This window comes from Chiloscyllium plagiosum, chromosome 9, assembly GCF_004010195.1.
Source record: "Chiloscyllium plagiosum isolate BGI_BamShark_2017 chromosome 9, ASM401019v2, whole genome shotgun sequence".
NCBI classification, from domain to species: Eukaryota; Metazoa; Chordata; class Chondrichthyes; order Orectolobiformes; family Hemiscylliidae; genus Chiloscyllium; species Chiloscyllium plagiosum.
Window position 1 is genome coordinate 91961212 of NC_057718.1, and position 20989 is coordinate 91982200.

Consider the following 20989-nt stretch of genomic DNA (forward strand, 5'->3'; position numbering starts at 1 on the left):
GTTTTTCAGACTGGAGGCCTGTGACCAGTGGAGTGCCACAAGGATTGGTGCTGGGTCCTCTACTTTTTGTCATTTACATAAATGATTTGGATGCGAGCATAAGATGTACAGTTAGTAAGTTTGGAGAAGACACCAAAATTGGAGGTGTAGTGGACAGCGAAGAGGGTTACCTCAGATTACAACAGGATCTTGATCAGATGGGCTAATGAGCTGAGAAGTGGCAGATGGAGTTTAATTCAGATAAATGTGAGGTGCTGCATTTTGGGAAAGCAAATCTTAGCAGGACTAGGGAGTTTTGCTGAACACAGAGACCTTGGAGTGCAGGTTCATAGCTCCTTGAAACTGGAGTCGCAGGTAGATAGGATAGTGAAGAAGGCGTTTGGTATGCTTTCCTTTATTGGACAGAGTATTGAGTACAGGAGTTGGGAGATCATGTTGCGGCTGTACAGGACATTGGTTAGGCCACTGTTGGAATATCGCGTGCAATTCTGGTCTCCTTCGTATCGGAAAGATCTTGTGAAACTTGAAAGGATTCAGAGGAGATTTACAAGGATGTTGCCAGGGTTGGAGGATTTGAGCTATAGGGAGAGGCTGAACAGGCTGGGGCTGTTTTCATTGGAGCGTCAGAGGCTGAGGGGTGACCTTATAGAGGACAAAATTATGAGGGGCATGGATAGGATGAATAGACAAGTCTTTGCCCTGGGATCAGGGAGTCCAGAACGAGAGGGCATAGGTTTAGGGTGCGAGGGGAAAGATATAAAAGAGACCTAACAGGCAACTTTTGCCAGAGGATGTGGTGGAGGCTGGTACAATTGCAACAGTTAAGAGACATTTGGATGGGTATATGAATAGCAAGGGTTTGGAGAGATATGGGCCAGGTGCTGGCAAGTGGGACTAGATCGGGTTGGGATATCTGGTCGGCGTGGACAGGTTGAACCGAAGGGTCTGTTTCCATGTTGTACATCGCTATAACTCTATGACGCTATAATTATATGCTGCATCTGCATACCCACTTTCCGTGATTCATGCACAAAAAAACCTAGAACCCTCTATAGCGCCACACTTTGAATCTGCTTGCCATTTAAATAATAATTTGCCCTCGTATTTTTCTAGCCAAATTGGACAACCTCACACCTATCTACATTAGATTCTGGCCCATTCTCCTCGCCTATCATTATCCACCTGTAAACTCATTATTGCATTACATTTGGTCCAGTCTTTCATGAGGCACCTTGTCAAATGCCTTTTGAAAGCCTAGATATACCAAATCCACCAGATCCCCATTATCCACCTTGCTGGTTACATCCTCAAAGAACCCTGACAAGTTTGTCAAGCACAATTTATTGATAGCTTTCTTCTATCAATGTTATTCAGCTTATTTTAAAGAAATAACCTGCATCACATTTTAATTTTCTTTTGTCAAATTAAGTTAAACTCAGTCAATCCCTTCATGTGTTGAAGTTTTATATATTTAAGATTCATTTTTGGTTCTGTGGTGTCTTCAATATTGCACAGAATTATCCCTTTGACACAGAATACTCAAGGCTGAATATAACATTGCTTTAGAAAAAAACTGAAAATGTTGTTGTGTAATAGAACTTTCAGCCTCTGTTCAAAGAAAATGCAAGATACATTACTTCACTTTACTGTCCAAAAAGCTACAACTTGTCTTTTTCCTTAAACTTACCTGTTTTATGCTGCAAGCATTTTATTTCAGACATAGAAGAATCATAGATATGTACAGCATGGAAATAGACACTTTGGTCCAACTTGTCCACGCTGACCAGATATCCTAAATAAATTTTGTCCCATTTGCCAAAATTTGGCCCATCTTCTTCTAAACCCATCTTATTCATGTACCCATCCAGATGCCTTTTACATGTTCTAATTGTACCAGCCTCCACCACTTCCACTGGCAGTTCATTCCATGCATACACCACTCTCTGCGTGAAAATGTTGCCCCTTTCGCCACTTTTAAATCTTTTCCCTCTCATCTTAAACTTCTAATTTTGGACTTCCCTATTCGGAGGAAATGGCCTTGATTATTCACCCTATCCATGCTCCTCATGATTTTATAAACCACTATAGGATCACCCTTCAGCCTCTGACACGCAGGAAAAACAGCCTTAGCCTATTTAGCTTCTTTCTATAACTCAAAATCTCCAACCCTGCCAACATCCCTGTAAATCTTTTCTGAAACTTTTCAAATTTCACAACATCTTTCCTGTAGCAAAGAGACCAGAACTGAATTCAGTATTCCAAAAGTGGCGTAACCAATGTCCTGGGAGAAAGAGAGGACTGCAGATGCTGGAGATCAGAGTAGAGAGTGTGGTGCTGGAAAAGCACAGCCGGTCAGGCAGCATCCAAGGAGCAGGAGAATCGATGTTTCAGGCATAAGCCCATCAGGAATGATGAAACGGCAAATTTCCTGCTCCTCGGATGCTGCCTGACCCGCTGTGCATTTCCAGCACCGCACTCTTAACCGATGTCCTGTATACACTCAACATGACCTCTGTTATGAACATGTGGGTGAACTATACCTTTTAAGAGGGTGACAAGCTAGCAGTGACAGCACCAAGTGTTCTCAATAAAACACAATGTAACATGTGCTCCAGCTACTGAAGTAGTTGGTTGCCTGGAAGCAACAAAACAGATTCAAATTAGCAGTTTAAATTATGTCCCAAAAAATACCAAATTCCAATCAAGTTTGAATTGAGTATATTGACAATATCTAAAGCCAATGACACAATCCAATGCTCTGAGGTATAAGACAGGGAAAAAATTTAACAGTTGGAGGAGAACTGCCCAGCTACCAGCATGTAAAAGGCTGCCTGAAAAATAGCTCTCTTAAAAGTATCTTTATTGATCAGTAACCTGTGGAGCAGAAATCCCTAAGGAAAGAAGGCACAGGAAGATCCAAATAGAATAACCGAAAGCTGCCTGGTTTTGAGATAAGAGGTTTTGTTTTGTAAATCTTAATTGGGAGTTTTATCAGACTAGTATTATAGAAGGGAAGATAAAGATAGGGTAGAGTAAGGACTTGTAAATAGTTGTTAGTTAATTATTCTCTGTTATATTTTAAGTAATAAAGTTTTTAAGTTTACTTTAAATAGTTCTTGGCTAATCGATTACTGCATTTGTTAAGTCTTTTCTGTGTTGCTGGTTTTAAATTAAGCAGGAGGGTTTACCTCTTTTCGTAACACCTTCCAATTCCTATACCCAATGCACTGTCCAATAAAGGCATTTACCAAATGTCTTCTTCACTACCCTGCCTACGTGCAACTCAATTTTCAAGGAACTATGAGCTTGCATTCCAACAATTCTTTATTTGGCAACACTCCCTAGGACCCCACCATTAAATGTACAAATCTTGCTCTAATTTGCCTTTCTAAAATGGACCACCTCACATTTATCTGGATTGAACTCCATCTGCCACTCCTTGGCCCATCAGATCAAGATCCTGTTGTACTCCGAGGTAACCTTCTTCACTGTCCACTATACTACCATACCTCCTATGTTCACATCCAAATCATTTATATAAATGACGAAAAGCAGTTTTCCCAGCACTGATCCCTGTGGGATACCATTAGTCACAGGTCTCCAGGCAGAAAAGCAACCCTCCACTGCCACCCTCTATCTCCTGCCTTCAAGCCAATGTTGTATCCAAATGGCTACTTCTCCCTATATTCCGTGTAATCTAACCTTGTTAACCAGTCTACCATGCAAAATATTGTTGAAGCCTTATTGAAGCCCATGTACACCACATCTACCACTCTGCCTTCATCAATCCTCTTTGTCACATCCTCAAAAAACTGAATCAATTTAGTGAGGCACAATTTCCCACACACAAAGCCATGTTGACCATCTCCAATCAATCCTTGCCTTTCCAAATACACATAAATCTTGTCCCTCAACCCCCTCCAACAATTTGCCCACCACTGACATCATGCTCACCAGTCTCCAGTTCTCTGTTTTTTTCATACCATCTTTCTTAAATAATGGCACCACGTTTACCAACCTCCAGTCTTCCAGCACCACACCTATGGCTATTGATGATAGAAGTATCTCAGCAAGGGGCAGGGTAATCACTTCCTACCTTCCCACAAAGTTCTAGGGTACACCTAATCAGGTCCTGGGGATTTATCCATCTTTATGCACTTTAAGGCATCCTCTGTAATACGGACATTTTTCCAAGATGGCTCTATTTATTTCCCCAAGTTCTCTAGCTTCTATTTCCTTCTCCATGGTAAATATTACTGCAAAATACTCATTTAGTATCTCCTCCATCTCCTGTTTTCCATACATAGGCAGCCTTGCTGATCTTTCAGGGGCCCTATTCTCTTTTGTCCTTAATGTATTTGTAGAAACTTTTTGGATTTTCCTTAACCCTATTTGCCAAAGCTATCTCATGTCCCCTTCCGGTCCTCCTGATTTCCCTCTTAAGTTTACTCCTGCTGCCTTTATACTAGTCTAGGGATTCACTTGATCCATGCTGTCTTTATCAGAAGCTCAATTTCTCTGGCCATCCAGCATTCCCTACAACTACCAGCCTTGGCTGTCACCAGAACAGGGACACATTGTCCCTGGACATCAACTTTCTCTTTTCATATACAATATTCTGAATTTAGAAGTTTAGTAATTTTAAAACTATGGAATGAGGAGTATGAAAGGAGGCCATTCAGTTCATCTTGACTGTACTGGCTCTTTGAAAGAACTAATTAGTCTCACTTCCTTTGTCTCTCGCCATGTCATTGCAAATGTTTCAATTTTATGTGTTTATCCAATTTCCTTTTGAAAACTGTTAATACATAGTTCTATCTCCTTTCAGGTATTGTAATCCAGAACCCAAAAACCTGCTGCGTAACAAAATCCTTCCATTTCTCCTCTGAGCCTTTTGTTAATTATTTTAATTTTCATTGGTTACTGATCTTTCAAGTATGCCGGTTTCTCCATATTTACTCTACCAAAACTATGCATGATTTCAAACACATCTTAAATCTGACCATTAAATTATGCAGCACTGAAGACGAAAACTGAAAATTTTATACCAAAGAGATTATTCAGCAAATCATCTCAGTGACAGCTGAAACAGACTATCCTGTCCGTAGCCCTGTCTGGCACTTCAAGTTCTCAGGGTTTCTACTTCTTCTGTCCTTTCAAGTAGTTAGTTCCAGAATCCCCCACCCTCATGGCGAAAATGTCTCCTTGACTCCCTGCTAATACTGCAATCACTTTAAATTTATACTCCCTGGTTTTTGACATTGCTGCCAAAGGAAAACAGATGTTTCCTATCTTTGTTATTTAGGCCTCTCAAATTTACACACTTTAGTTAAGATCTTCTTTCAAACTCCACTTCCACAGAAAACAACCCCAATCTAGTCAATCTTCCTCACAGCTAAAGTTTTCCACTCCCGGCAAAATCTTGTGAATCATTTGCGACTGCTCTCTTGCAATCTCATCCTCCCTAGAGGCGGCAGCTGAGGAAGATGATGGGGTGGATTTGTGGTGTGTAAAAATGAGGAACCTCAACAGCACAGATAGGAAGAACCTATTGCAACATACTCTGCCATTAACAGTGGCCTGTTCTTTTCCTTTGTAGAACAGGTTGTTAAAAACATTTTATGATTTTACCTCAAAACAGGGATTGTGTGTAAACAGAGGGCAAAAATACTAAAATTGCTACTAAGCATAAAAATACAGTAGGAATTACATGACAAACCAATCAACTGCTGTGCAGAAAACAGATAAGTAATAACTTCAGGTGTGGACGCTTCACCACAAATTTGACATACAGTCTTATTCAGCATCTACAACAGAAATATTCAGTCTCTCCAACAGAAAAGCCTGCTGAGTATTTCCAGCATTTTGCTCTACAGGCCCTGCACTTTCCAGCTGACATCTTCGGCAAATCTGCTCTAATGTCAAAAATATCTTTCGTTCAACTTTTAATTACTCAACTCAAATGATCTGTTTCATTATTCAATCATTCCATTAGTATGCAGTCCATGTTCATATGACATTTTTTCACCTCTCTTCCTATCTAATAAACTGAAGGATGCAGTTGCCATTTTCTGTAATCCCAAACCAAGACATTAATTGTTCCTTTCACGAGTGCTAGCTGACCTGCTACACTTTTCTATTGCTTCTTGGTTTTGCTAAAAGCAAGAACGTGTTCCACTTTATAATCATGCATCAGAGAACATATTTGATCAACATTGTTTGGAATAGTTTTACATAATCTAGATTCTTTCAATGCAATCAATATTCACACCCAAATCTCCCACTCAATGAATCTCTGGTCCCTGTGAATAATGCACAAGAAATGTAGCAATAATGATATAATGGTTATTCTACTCATTTATTCTATAATTATAATTCTAACTTTCATCTTGCATAATTTTGTAAATATGTCACATTAATTTATTTTCTGGCAATTCTATAATGTTCCTGTAAGAAATTTAAACAAATCTGATTGTCCAGTGAACAGTTCTAAAAACTGGTCTCTTAACTAAGCAGGGCATGATGTACTATATATTTACACTGAATGAGAAGCCATCAATGCAAACCAGATGCAAGCACATTCATGAAATTTAGCAAAATTACATCATGATGCGATTGTAATACCCAAAAGTTCATCTTCCATTTTTGGGGATAGGCTAGCTATTGATATTTATTACAAATCCACCAACTCCCATGGTCAAGTTGATTATACATTCTCGCACACTGGTTCCTGTAAGGATTCCATTCCAGTCTCTCCATCTCCATTGCACCTATTCTGGATGTCGGTTTGCTCACTGAGCTGGAAGGTTCATGTTCAGACGTTTCATCACCATACTAGGTAACATCTTCAGCGAGCCTCTGGACAAAGCATCGCTGATGATTCCTGCTTTCTATTTATATGTTTGGGTTTCTTTGGGTTGGTGATGCTATTTCCTGTGGTGATGTAATTTCCTGTTCTTTTTCTCAGGCAGTGGTAAATCGGGTCCAAGTCAATGTGTTTGATAGACCCGATTTACCACTCATCAGAAAAAGACAGTTGAGCCTCAGAGTTCAAAGGGATAGTGAATATGTGGCAAGGCACGGGGAGGGGTTTTGGGGGTCCTGAGGAGTATGTCCGAACCTGTCCAAATTCTTCTGCAGTGTCCTATGTCTTCAATTCTATCTGTCCCTCCATATTTGTACCATTTGTAAAATTATCCAGAATGCCCTCAGTTCCTTTATCTCGATCATTAATGTATGAAGCAAAAAGTTGTAGCCCCAATACTGGCCCTTGCGGAACTCCACAAGTCATTGGCTGCCAACCTAAGAAGGATCCTTTTATCCCCACTCTGCCTTCAGCCAGCCAATCTTCTCTCCATACTCTTCCCTTGCCTCGAACATGATGGGCTCTTCTCTTACTCAGCAGCCTCCTTTGTGGCACCTTGTCAAAGGTCTTGAAGTCCATTGGATCTCCTTTGTCTAACTGACTTGTAATCACCTCAAAGAATTCTTAAGGGGATCCAATATGACATCGAACTTAGCAGACCTGCCTTCCTGACCTCTGCACCCCAGTCCAACAGTAGTGATAGTTTTACCCCCAACCTCCCAACTTCCTTTCTTTGGAGAAAATTGATGTTAAACTGTTGTGAAACTGTTTAAATCCATTCGTGGTGGAGCAGAGTGTCTGAATGAGACAGGCAGAGAGCAGTTGGTTTGGATGATTGATCATTCAGGTGGCTGAAAACGAGCGGTAAAGTTGTTCAAGCATTTCTCTATTATCCAGCAATGTATGCCATAATGCTTGTTATCAAACATCCCTCGATTATCTGGCAAGGCATGCCATAATGCCATTTAACTGATAACTGAATGCTGGTGCTGTTTTTTTTGCAGAGCCTTGACATCTTGTTTGAATGGTCTGTGATTTGGATGGTTGATGATCAGATAGTCGAGATTCTACTGTAAATTCTTTTTGTACGAGCGAGAATGACCAAAGGAAAGCATAAAGCCAAGCTCCAACACACCGGACACTCGCCCAACGCATCAGGTGGGCCTGCAATTGTGACTGCAGCTGCAGCTCCCTCAGCAGCAGCTCCCTCAGCAGCCGAGAAAGAGGTACCTGCACAGCAGAGCGTTGCTGAAGAACTCGTGGCATACGAGGGATGATCAAGAAGTCGATAGAAGACAACTGTACTCGGCTGGAGCTGATTTCGGTCATGCTACAAAAGCATGAGAACGAGTTGGAAGGGCTTCACTGGAGCCAGAAACAGAGGTTGAGTCCTTGGAGGTGTAGTTCCAGGCCCTCGAAGAAACAGGTCCGGGCCTTGATTGAACAGGTCAGTGATTTGGAAAATCGAGGTAGGAAGAAAAATAACCGGATCGTTGGGCTGCAGGAGGGATTGGAAGGTGGGCAGCTAGCAAGCTTTTTTGAAGAATGCCTGCCACAGTTTCTTGGCTGGGATGCTGAGGCGGACTGGTGAAGACTGACAAGAGCTCACCGGGTTGCTGTGTGCAGATCTGGTCTGGATCAGCACCCCACTTGGTCCTGTTACGATTTCAAAGTTCCAGGGACAAGCAGAGTTCTGGAATCATGGAGATGGATGGGGAAAGATCCACAGGCCCTGACTTATCAGGGCACTAACAATGTTTTTCCAGGATTTTTTCTGTGGCAGTGATCCATAAAAGAAAATAGTTTCATGAGGTCAAGAAAAACTTAAGTGACCTTGGTATCGAATACTGAATAAAATACCCAGCAGTGTTTCGTCAGACAGTGCGGTCATTTGACTCCACGGAACAAGTGAAATATTTCTTGGGCGCTTTAAATTAATTTGGATGGATTTATATCCTGGACAATAATGTTTTTTTTCTCTTGCTATGTTTCTTGTAATGTTACCATTTTCTTAAAGAAGCTGCTGTTGGTATTTTCTTCTCCAATTAGGATTGGTGTTGATATGTAGTTGGGGGGTGAGCAGAGTGCTCACTATTTTGTCTATTGCCTTCTTTTGCTTGGGTCTGGGGTGCGGCTTGAGCTGGACGGGGAATGGAGATGTGTTTGGGAGGTCTAAGCGCCCTCTATGGGGAGGGGATAGAGGCCTCCATTAAGTGCCTTTTGTGTTTTGTAATTAATTTAGTTTTTTGGTTTTTCGTAAATAGACTCCATGAGTCTTCTTTTGTATCTGCTCAGTGTATTGTAAGTCGAATTCTTCCTCTTGGTGGGTCAAAGGTGGTTGTAAAGGATTATGACTAGCAGTGTTCTGAAATGGTGCACCTGGAATATTAGAGGGATCCATTTGCCAATTAAACGGCAAAATGTGTTGTCGAGCCTCAAAAAGGAGAGGGTAGATGTTGCCCTGTTGCAGGAGACTCACCTTAATGACAAGGAACACTTCAAGTTACTGCAGGGCAGGTTTGATCAAATGTTTTTCCCGTCCTTTAACACGAAGAGCAGGTGGGTGGCCATACTCATCCAGAAGAAACTTCTATTAATTTAATAGATTGTGTTAAAGATGAATATGGTCGGTTTGTTATCCTCAACGCCCTAATACATAGCAAGGAATATGGTATTTTGAATATCTAGTGTCCTCTGGCCCAACCCCTTAAATTTTTGACCGTTGCACAATCTAAGCTGATGGCCTTAGCATCACGGCATATTATATCATTGGGTGGAGGGGGGGTGGTCTTTCACTGCCTTATGGATCCTGTGCTGGATAGAATGCCCAAATGCCCCCCAGAGCTTTCTCCACAATCTAAACAGTTGGGTGATCGGTCTGTGAAACTGGGGTTGGTAGAAATTTGGAGACATCTCCACCCTCCGGGCAGGGACTTTACATTCTTTTCCAATCCTCGTAAGTGCCATACGAGGATTGATTTTTTTTCCTAACTCCCTCAGCTCTTCTAGATTCGGTGGTATCTTGTTCAATTGGGAATATTGCCATCTCTGATCACACAGCAATATATTCAGTTGTCGAGATTAAGGATGATGCAATGAGCTCACAGGACTGGTGAATGGACCTGTTCATCCTCAAGGGCTCCAAGGAATACCTGGCATGGAAGGTGGGTTCCCCTTTAAGGGGGCAAAGGGAGGTTTTCTTTACTTGGGCCTCTCTGTTACCCCTAGATTTGATCAGTTATTCAAAAGATAATTTTGTTCATTTGTTTGACAAGATTAAACAAGACCTTCAAAGGTGGGGGACCCTTCCAAGATCACGGTTGGGTTGAGTCACTCTTTTCGAAATGAATGATCTTCCTTGCTATTATACCCTTTGCAGATGCTCCCTTTGTTCTTTCCGAGACAAACATTTCAGAAGCTGAATGGCTGGTTTAGTTCTTTTATTTGGAGTGATAAGCTGCCCCTTATTAAGCTTGCGAAACTGCAATTTCCCCAGGGATTGGTGGGAGTGGACCTCCTGGACATTAGATGATATCAACTGAGCTCCCTCCTATCATTTTTAAGTGATTGGGCCTGTGGGGACTTGGTGTCGACATGTTTGGACATTGAGGCCTCCCAGACAAAGTGTTCTCTTAGGACACTTGTTTTTAGACAAAATGAGGACAGTTGCAGAACACAGCCATAATCCAATAGTTACGAACATCAAAGCACGGAGCGCAACGAGGCAGATGGAGAGTAATAGGTCTAAAACATCTTTTCTTCCTCCCACAGTTTCCGGCTAAGGACAATGGATCTCAGGTTTAAACTTTGGGCAGATAGGGAAGTCTCTTGTTTGGGTGATCTGTTTGAGGGTGAAACGTTGATGTCGTTTGATCAAATAGCTCGGAAACATGGATTATCCAGTAGGGACCTCTTCCATTTCTTTCAATTTAAAGATGCTATCCGAAAGGAGACCACACTTTTGACTGAGTGTTATAGATCTGATACAGAAAAGATGGTGCTTCAGGCTAAGAGCACTCTTTCAGCGAGTAGTCTATCATATGTTTGGGGGGGGGGGGAGGGAAGAGTTTCCTTGGGTGACATCAAGCCTCTACATCAAGGAGTTGAGATCACTACGAAAATGTGAGGGGACATCTGCGACAATGCGAAGAGGATTCCGATATGCAGTAGGACCCATGTTATGAAGTTAAAGATTCTTCATAAAGCTCATCTGGACTCAGATTGTCTTGTGAAGTGTATGCAGAGAGCATCTTCAATGTGCCCCAAGCGTTATATAAATATGGGTACCCTCACTCATTGTTTGTGGTCCTGTCAGAGGCTCGGTGCATATTGGAGCACTGTGACAGCAGTGATAGAGGGGGCCTTGGGGACCGACGTCAAGGTGGACCCGTTCACTTTGTTTCTCCAGTCTGCTGAATTTACCTCACTTAGATGTACATGGGAAAAAGCTTCTTAACATTCTCACTTTTTGTGCAAGGAAGAATATTCTAATGTATTGGGTATCCGAGAACTCCCGGATTTGTCAGGGTAGTGCAAGTTAATTATGGAACACATTCTTTTAGACTTTCTTATAAATATAGTGCATCAGAAAACTGACAACTGTTACAAGACGTGGCAGCCTTTTTTGAATTACTTGGAAGCAGATCTGTTTGCCATTGTGTTTAGGGCTTTTCTCCCGCCATGATGGTTTGGTCTGATAAACCTAAGGGCCAGGAGAAGAAGAATTTTGAACAAATGTGGGTTTCATAATTGATGCTCTCGAAGGTTGGAAGTTATGGTCTTGTTGGGTTGAGCGGTGTTATTTATTTGTATATTGATTTATAAAAAGTGTAGGTTTTATTTCTTTTGTAAAATAGTATGGTAGTTGGTTTATTGTTTTTGATGTTATGATGCTATATTTTCATGTTTCAGTAACTTTCTAATTTTGAAAAGAAAATTTTTCAATAAAAGTGTTTAAACAAAAGAAAATAATTCGTACTGATTTGTCAGGCATGACCTTCCCTTATGGAAACCATACTGACTTTGCCCTATTTTACTATGCACTTACAAGTATTCAGAAATCCCACCCTTCACAATGGACTCCCAAAATCTTATCAATTACCGAGGTCAGGCTAATCAGCCTCGAATTTCCTGTCTTTTATCTCACTTCCATCTTAAACAGGGGGATTACATTTGTGATTTTCCAGTCCTCTGGAACCCTCCCTTACTCGAGGGATTCCCGAAAGATCACCACTAATGCCTCCACTATCTTTTCACCTATATCATTCAGAACTCTGGGGTGCACTCTATCTGATCCAAGTGATTTATCCACCTTCAGACCTTTCACTTTTTCAAGCTCCTGCTGGGTGACGGCCACCATAATCTTCTCTGACTCTCCTGAAGTTTTGGAAATTTGCTCGTGTCTTCACTATGAAGACTGACGCCAAGTACTCGTTCAGTTCCTCCACCATTTCCTTGTTCCCCATTACTACTTATGCAGTGTCATTTTCCAGTGACCCAATGTCCAGTTTTTCCTCTCTCTTACCCTCAATGTATCAAAAGAAGATTGCAAGAGTTTCTTTAATGTTACTGGCTAGCTTACCCTCATATTTAATCTTCTGACAGAGTCTTACAGGAGAGATGTCAGAGAGAGTGTACCAGCATGAACCTGCTTCTTTGGGTCCATTAGTTTCAACAATGCCTGACTTCTTTCAGTGAATAGCCAGACTGCTGAAACCAACTGAAGCAGAGAAAAGCTGAGCTGGGAGAACTGGCTACTCCCCTTTCATTGTACAAGTGGTTTTTTTTAAACTTAAAAGCCTTTTGCCTGAGGCAGTATCTGTTAGCCATAATCAAACTGGCTCTAAAACCCTTCAACATAGACTTTTCACAGGCTCTCTCTTTCATGACCTGTCTGGAAAAAAAGCCAAGGACAACATAACCTTGTTAAAGGAGCAGCATTATCATACCATGCGCCTTAAAACAAAAGAACCATCAATATCCAAATATGGCCTCATTTTTAAAAACCCCTAATCTTAAATTGTTAGTACACTACAACACGCACATACATTACATTCACTATAAATATGCAAACACGCACAACTACATTCTGTTTCAATCTTTCACTCTTGCCAAATGCGAGTTTTTCAACCAAGTTGCAATAATGTGCCAGCAATCACATTTTCTCATCCCACCACACACACAACTTTCAAATTGAATGGCTGTAACAACAAGCCCCATCTAAACAGTCTGGCATTTTTCTCCATAAATTTCTCCACAAACTTCTATGGGTTTTAACCAGTGTATATGACTATCTCAGAAATGTTACTGGTAACATAAAAGTTGAAATGTTCTAACGCCAACACCAAGCTCAAAGTCTCCTTTTTAACTGTCATATTTCTGATGAATGTTCAATTTCATGGAGAAATACCCGGCTGGTCTTTCTACCTTCTCGTTATCTTCTTGCAAGAGCACAGCACCAACACCCGCATCGATATCCACCTTCAATGGCTTTACATAATTAGATATGGCGAATACTAGGGCAGTGCTAACACAACTTTCAGGCTGTCAAATGCCTTCTGACAATCCGCTGTCCGCTGAAACTTCTTGCCTTTCTTCAGAGTGGAGCAACCACACTGCCAAAATTTAGTACGAATTTTCAATAAAGTCCACTCAATCCCTGTAATTGTAGTACTGCTCTTTTTTGTTGATGGTATGGGAAACTCCCCAATTACCTTTGGTTTTGCATTACCTGGGGTCATTTATCCATGTCCAACAACATGGCCCAGGAACGTGACTTGGGCTTTGGCAAATTCACTTTTAGCCAGTTTAATCACCAAGCCTGCCTTCCAAAGTCGATCAAACAAGTCTGTTAAATGTTGCAAATGTTCCTAATGTGTGACTAAAAATCACCAGGTCATCGATATATACAACACAGTTAGGTAATCTGACAATGACCATATTGGTAAGTCTCTTAAATGTGGCTGCATTTTTCATACCAAATGGCATGACTTTAAACTGATACAGTCCATTCGGTGTTACAAAAGCTGAAATTGCCTTTACTCTTTACCAACTTAGAAATATAAGTTGCTTGTCCCACCTTTTCAACAGTCTTCCAAACATGGAATCGGGTACGCATCAGTCTTTGTAACTGCATTGACTTTGCGATACTCCACACAGAATATATGTGAGCATATATATATAAATATATATATGACACACACAGATTTTTTTTTCTGTCTGGAGTCCTTATCAAATAGTTCACCTCACTCAATTTCCTTCCGACTTGATAGGATCCACTAAACCTTGCTTTTAGAAGTTCACCTATCACTGGAAGTAACATTAACACCTTATCCCCGATAGCAAAATGGCAAGTTTTTGATTTCTTGTCTGCTTCCCATTTCATTGTATGCTGTGATACTTTTAAATGTTGTCGAGCCAACTCCTCCACTCTATTTAATTGTTCCCTAAAAATTGACACATAGTCCCAATATGTGGTCTCTGTATTCTGACTACTTACCCACTTCTCCTTAATCAATTTTAGCAGTCCTCTCACTTCATGCCCAAAAACTAATTCAAATGGACTGAATTTCGCTGATCTCTGATCACAAAAAGCACCAATGGAATTTTTTTACCCCAATCATCTGGTTGATCTTGACGATAAGCCCTCAACGTGGTCTTTAATGCCTGATGCCACTTTCCTCACACTCACTGCTATCCTGGATTGTACACAGTAGATTTGAATTGTTTTATTCCTAAGCTATCCATAACTTCTTGGATAATTTTGATGTAAAGTTTGACCCCTGATCTGATTGTATCTCTGTGGGTAGTCCATATCTAGTGAAACATTTGAGTAATTCCTCTACAATACTTTTAGCTGTGATATTGCATAATGAAATGGCCTCTGGAAGTCTAGTGGACACATTTATTATTGTTAACAAATACAAATTCCCACTTTTAGGGAGGGGTCGTATGCAATCAATTAAGACTCTTGTAAAAGGTTCCTTAAATGCAAGAATAGGTATTAAAGGTGCAGGTTTTATTACTGACTGTGCTTTTCCAATTACCTAACATGTATGACACGTCTGGCAAAATTCAACTACATCCTTGTGTGGTCCAGGCCAGTAAAAAATGTTTTTGTATTTTAGCTTGAGTTTTTCTCACTCCTAAATGATGCCCTAGTGATAGCTCATGCGCCACTCGCAACACCTCCATTCTATAATGCATTGACAATACGACTTGATGAACTTCTGCCCATTTCTCATCTGCCTGAGTATGTGATGGTTTCCATCTCATCATTAAACCACCACTTTTAAGACAGTAGCATTCAGGAATACATTTGGATTCTTTTTCTGTGTATGCCTTTTGATACAATCGCTTCAAGTGTTCATCTTTCTGCTGTAAGTCAGTTAATTTATCTGAGCTAAAGATGTCTACTTTATCATCCATCTGTTCCTGGTTTGTCTCCACCATCTGATCAAACATATTCTCTGCTAATTCCACTTCAACTTTCTTATCTGTACTCTTTGATCTCTCCTGTTTCAACTGGTGATTTTGTGACCTCATTACCGCACAGCCCCGAAAAATCCCAGGACGTGTGCTGCAATAGTTCAGTTGCCCGAGTTTCCACTGGCTTTTCAACCACAGTAGGCAGCACTCCTATCTGTGAACCAGCTATATCATTAGCAAGGACAAATTGTATTCCTGGAGGAGAGAGTTTGTCCAGTACTTCGACCATGATGTTTTCACTCTTCACTGGACACTCTAACCTCACTCTACATAGCACTTCCTGTCTCATCGTGAATTCCCGTTACTAGCACCTTTTCTGGTAATATTCCTTCAGAGGGAACATATTTCCTCATCTTTCAGCATAACAGATTGAGAGGATCCTGTATCTCTTAATATTGTAACCTCTTCATCTGCTGCTCCTGGCCGATGCAAATAAACTTTACCTTCACAGGTATATGGTTTAAGATGATCTGGCACTTCCTCTTTAATCAACCACCAACTAGCTTGTACATTCTGGTACAGCTTTCTAGCCTCCACTGTACTTTCCATTACCACTTCAACAAAATTCACTGGGTTATCCTGTTTCTCTACTTCTGGCTTCAAGTGCGTTTCCTAATCCATTGACACTGATTTCATGTGGCCTACTTTATTGCAATGAAAACACCGGAGCGTTTTAATTTCTATTTCCCCTTCAAGGGTTTCCTTTTTACCCTGTGCTAAGTAATCCTCATAATCTTCAAGATCTACCTTTCCCTTTCCATGCAAGGATTTCTTTTTTTTAAGATTAGATTAGATTAGATTAGATTAGATTAGATGAGATTACTTACAGTGTGGAAACAGGCCCTTCGGCCCAACAAGTCCACACCGACCCTCCGAAGAGCAACCCTCCCAGACCCATTGCCCTACACTTACCCCTTCACCTAACACTACTGGCAATTTAGCATGGCCAATTCACTTAACATGCACATTTTTGGACTGTGGGAGGAAACCAGAGTACCCGGAGGAAACTCACGCAGACATAGGGAGAACGCGAAAACTCCACACAGACAGTTGCCCGAGGCAGGAATTGAACCCGGGTCATTTCAGCTGCTAATCATGTCGTTTTAATCTCTACTCTTCCACATGACTCTCCCTATTTCAGAAAGTGAATTTTTGAACTATTTAAGTGCCAATAACTGAAACTCAAACTTTCTCTCTTTCTTCCTTTCTTCTCTCTCTCTCTATTTCTTTTTCTTCTGCTAAAGCACATTTTTCTCTTTCCTCTGCTTTTAATCGCAATTCAAACTGTTTCATTCCTGTTGCCCTTTCCTTGTCTTTTGCCGAACGCAAATTGCTTCATTTGCAATTGAATTTTAGCCATCTGTAAAGATTCTGATGACATTTCCAGCAAATTTAAATGCTGACATATTGCAGTAATTAGCTCTCCATTCCTCATGGAAGGAGGCAGTTCCAACTCCAGCTTGTCTGCTAATTTTGGCATCTTAGCTTTAACCACCTTTTGCAAAACCCTCCAGATCACTCCTTCCACCCCCAGAAAACACTTGGTGACTGAAAGAGCCAATATTATCTCAAGCACCATTTAAACCAACCAAATTGAACACCCAGACTAAAACACACTGACACCTACCACTCGCTGTCTTAGAGACCAACAACCCTAATCCCAAATATGAATAACAGGAGAAATCCTGGACGAGCCCCCAGTCTGTCATGGACCAGGCCAAACACCCTCAAAACATTTCAAGAAAGCAGCCCAGATCCGAAGTTTGCTAGCTGTTTTAAGTAGGTGTAAGTGGATATTCCAGGAGAGATGCTGCTGGACAAACCACTTGGTTTTCAACAGAACAGATTTTATTTACAAGATTACCAAATGAAACATACACAAAAAAGAGAACAGAATACAGAATAACTGAACCTATCTAAAAATCTAGTAGATCGTCCCAACTTAATAATGCTATTCCAAATACTTGTCACAATCCCCATAAACACCTCTTGGCACAAAAGGTAAAAATCAAACATTGACATCTCTCCTGTAAGATTCTAAGAGACAGTACCAGCATGAACCTGCTTCTTTGGGTCTCGCAGCTTCAGAACTTGCCTGACTTCTTTCAGTGAATAGCCAGACTGCCAAAACCAAATCAAACCAGAGTAAAGCTGAGCTGATAGAACTGGCCATTCCCCTTTCATTGTACAGGTGTTTTTCTTAAAAACTTAAAAGCCTTTTGCCTGAGGCACTATCTGTTAGCTATAATCAAACTGGCCCTAAAACCCTTCAACGTAGACTTTTCGGAGACTTTGATTTTTACAACCTCTCTGAAAGAAAAGCCAAGGACAACATAACCTTGTTAAAGGAGCATCATTGTTACACTTCTCTATCCTTATTTCTTTTTAGTTGTCCTCTGTTGGTCTTTGTAGGCTTCACAATCCCCTTCGCCACATCATATGCTTTCTCTTTTGCTTTTGTGCTATCCCTTACTTCCCTTATCAGGCATGGTTGCCTCATCCTGCCTTCACAATGCCTCCTTTTCCTCGGGATAACTTTTTGCAGCATTTCTCGAATTGCTCTCAGAAACTCCTGCCATCGCTGTTCCACAGTCTTTCCTGCTAGGCTCCTCTCCCAGTCAATTCCACCCATCGCCTCCCTCATGTCTCTGTAGTTACCCTTATTCAACGTTACACCTGATTCCAGCTTTTTCCTCTCAAACTCCAGAGTCAATTCTATCATGTTATAATCACTGCCTCCTAAGGGTTCCTTCACCTTAAGCTCCCTTATCAAGTCAGCTTCATTACACACCACGACATCCAAAACTGCCTGTTCCCTAGTGGGCTCCACCACAAGCAGCTCCAAACAGCCATCTCATAGTCATTCCCTGTATCCTTCCTACAATACAATTCCTACATCACATTACAATTTATCTTATGTATGCACTTGCTACTTCCATCCTTAGACAAGAATAGAGAGGGGAGCATTAGTAGCCAGATAAGACACAGATAGATCAATGATATTAATAGACACTTCAAACATAGAACATTCCTGAATCTGTAGTTTATTGCCAATTATGACTTACCTCAAATACAAAGAGAATGGAGTCCAGCTCCTCCCTCTGAGACTTATTCCCTAAATCCAGACCAAAAGAAAGAAGAATGAGCAATTTCTGTATTTTCAAACACAATTTGCACAAGAGTAATATGAACTTTGGAAAAACAACATATCATATATGACAAGCAAACACCACGATATAGTTCAGACAGCTCTTAAAAATGAAAGCCAAGTATGTATGTTGTACAAACACTTTGTAACGACCTGGTATTAATAATTTTTCATTATAAATTCAAAATATTAAGATCAGATGGAGCGATTTAATAAAATAAACATAATGGAGATTAATGGAAAGTTCACAAAAGGATAAAGCTATAATTATGCCATACATCACTCTGTAATGGAGCATGAATGATTAACTAGTTTTTCAAAACTTGGAATTAATAGATTCCTTGTATACAATAGCACAGGGGCTCCAGTCTCTGCAAAATCTAGATTTTCCAGTAATCGTTTGGTTTGCACTAGTTATGACCCCAGTCAGTGAAGAGATTCCCCTCCCCCCATTTCCATTTTCATTGATGGGTTTTATGAAAACTCAAGTGATATCTTGATGCCAAATTAACCACCAAAGAACAACGGTGGTGAAGTTCAAAACTGAAGGACTCTAATGAAATCCCTCAATGTCAGTAAACAGCATTTTGGTGAATAAGTGTCATGTGATAGCATTACTTTCAACATCATAGATCATTTTGCTAATGACTGAAGCTGTAATATATATTGACGAAGTGATATTTGGCAACTTGAAGTCCTGCTTTTGTGAACTATACTGAGCAATCCTGTCAGATAGATCGATGAATTGAACTGAATTGAATTCATTGTCACGTGTACCAAGGCACAGTGAAAAGCTTTGTCTTGCGAGCAATATAGGCAGATCACAGAGTTAAGTAGCATGGATAAGTAAATAATAGGTAAACAGCGACAAAAACAGAACCACATGTACAGCCGTTTGAGAGTCCGTTCAGTATTCTAACAACAGTAGGGTAGAAACTGTTTCGAAAACCAACTAGTGCGTGTGTTGCAGGCTGGTGTGTAATTTGCCAGTGTTGTTGCTGTACAGGAACAATTTGGCCAGAAATGCAGCTAGTTCTAGAGCAGAAATCATCAGTGCTAAACATGAGATGTTGGCAAGGCCCATAGACTGAACTTTATCCAGCACTCACAGTCCTTTCTACCCATGTGGTTAACTATTTGATTATGCACCACCATTCACAATTAGATGTGGTAGCGAAACAAAGTTTTGATCCATACACACATTGATAACACATGAACAAATGATAATCCCAAAAGAACTGTGGATGCTGTAAATCAGAAACAAAAACAGAAATTGCTGGAAAAAGGCAATGTTGTCAAGGAGAATACGGAGGTACAGACTACGAGACGTGGTTGAGGTTCACAAGGAGGAGGTGTCAGCAATTCTGGAGAGTATGAAAATAGATAAGTCCCTTGGGCTGGATGGTATTTATCCTACGATTCTATCGGAAGCCAGGGAGGAGGTTGCAGAGCCTTTGGCTTTGATCTTTATGTCATCATTGTCTATAGGAATAGTGCCAGAAGACAGGAGGATAGCAAATGTTGCCTCCTTTTCAAGAAAGGGTGCAGAGACAGCCCTGGTAATTAGAGACCAGTGAGTCGTACTTTGGTTGTGGGTAAAGCGTTAAGGTTATAAGAGATAGGATTTATAATCATCTAGAGAGGAATAGGTTGATTAGGGACAGTCAACACAGTTTTGTGAAGGGTAGGTTGTGCCTCACAAACCTTATTGAGTTTGAGAAGGTGACCAAACAGGTGGATGAGGGTAAAGCCGTTGATATGGTGTATATGGATTTCAGTAAGGTGTTTGATAAGGTTCCCCACTGTAGGCTATTGCACAAAATACAGACGCATGGGATTGAGGGTAATTTTAGTGATCTGGATCAGAAATTAGCTAGCTGAAAGAACACAGAGTGGTAGTTGATGGGAAATGTTCATTCTGGAGGTCAGTTACTAGTGGTGTGCCATAAGTATCTGTTTTGGGGCATTTGCTGTTTGCTACTTTTATAAATGATCTAGATAAGGGCGTAGAAGGATGGGGTAGTAAATTTGTGGATAACAAAGTCAGTGGAGCTGTGGATAGTGCTGAAGGATGTTGCAGGTTACAGAAGGACATAGATAAGCTGCAGAGCTGGGTTGAGAGTTGGCAAATGGAGTTTAATGGAGAAAAGTGTGAGGTGATTCACTTTGGAAGGAGTAAAACGAACAAAGAGTATTGGGCTAATGGTAAGGTTTTTGGTAGTGTGGATGAGCAGAGAGATTTCTGTGTCCATGCATATAGACCCCTCAAAGTTGCCAACCAGGTTGATAGGGTTGTTAAGAAGGCATACAGTGTGTTAGCTTTTACTGGGAGAGGGAATGAGTTTCGGAGCCACAAGGCCATGCTGAAACTGTACAAAACTCTGGTGCAACTGTACAAAACTCTGGTGCAGCCGTACAAAACTCTGGTGCAGCCGTACAAAACTCTGGTGCAGCCGCATTGCAGTACTGCATACAGGTCTGGCCAATGC

The 20989-nt window shown here is 40.9% G+C and overlaps 1 protein-coding gene across 7 annotated transcripts in view; it reads right to left on the reverse strand.

The window, feature by feature from the left end:
- The window catches only part of ralgapa2 (Ral GTPase activating protein catalytic subunit alpha 2), a 585975-nt gene that overhangs the window by 503233 nt on the left and 61753 nt on the right, over nt 1-20989 (reverse strand). For all 7 annotated transcript variants that reach the window (XM_043696530.1, XM_043696529.1, XM_043696527.1 and 4 more), the window contains exon 3: nt 18418-18467. In XM_043696530.1, the coding sequence (XP_043552465.1) occupies nt 18418-18467 (50 nt within the window). The remainder of the gene's footprint in view (nt 1-18417; nt 18468-20989) is intronic.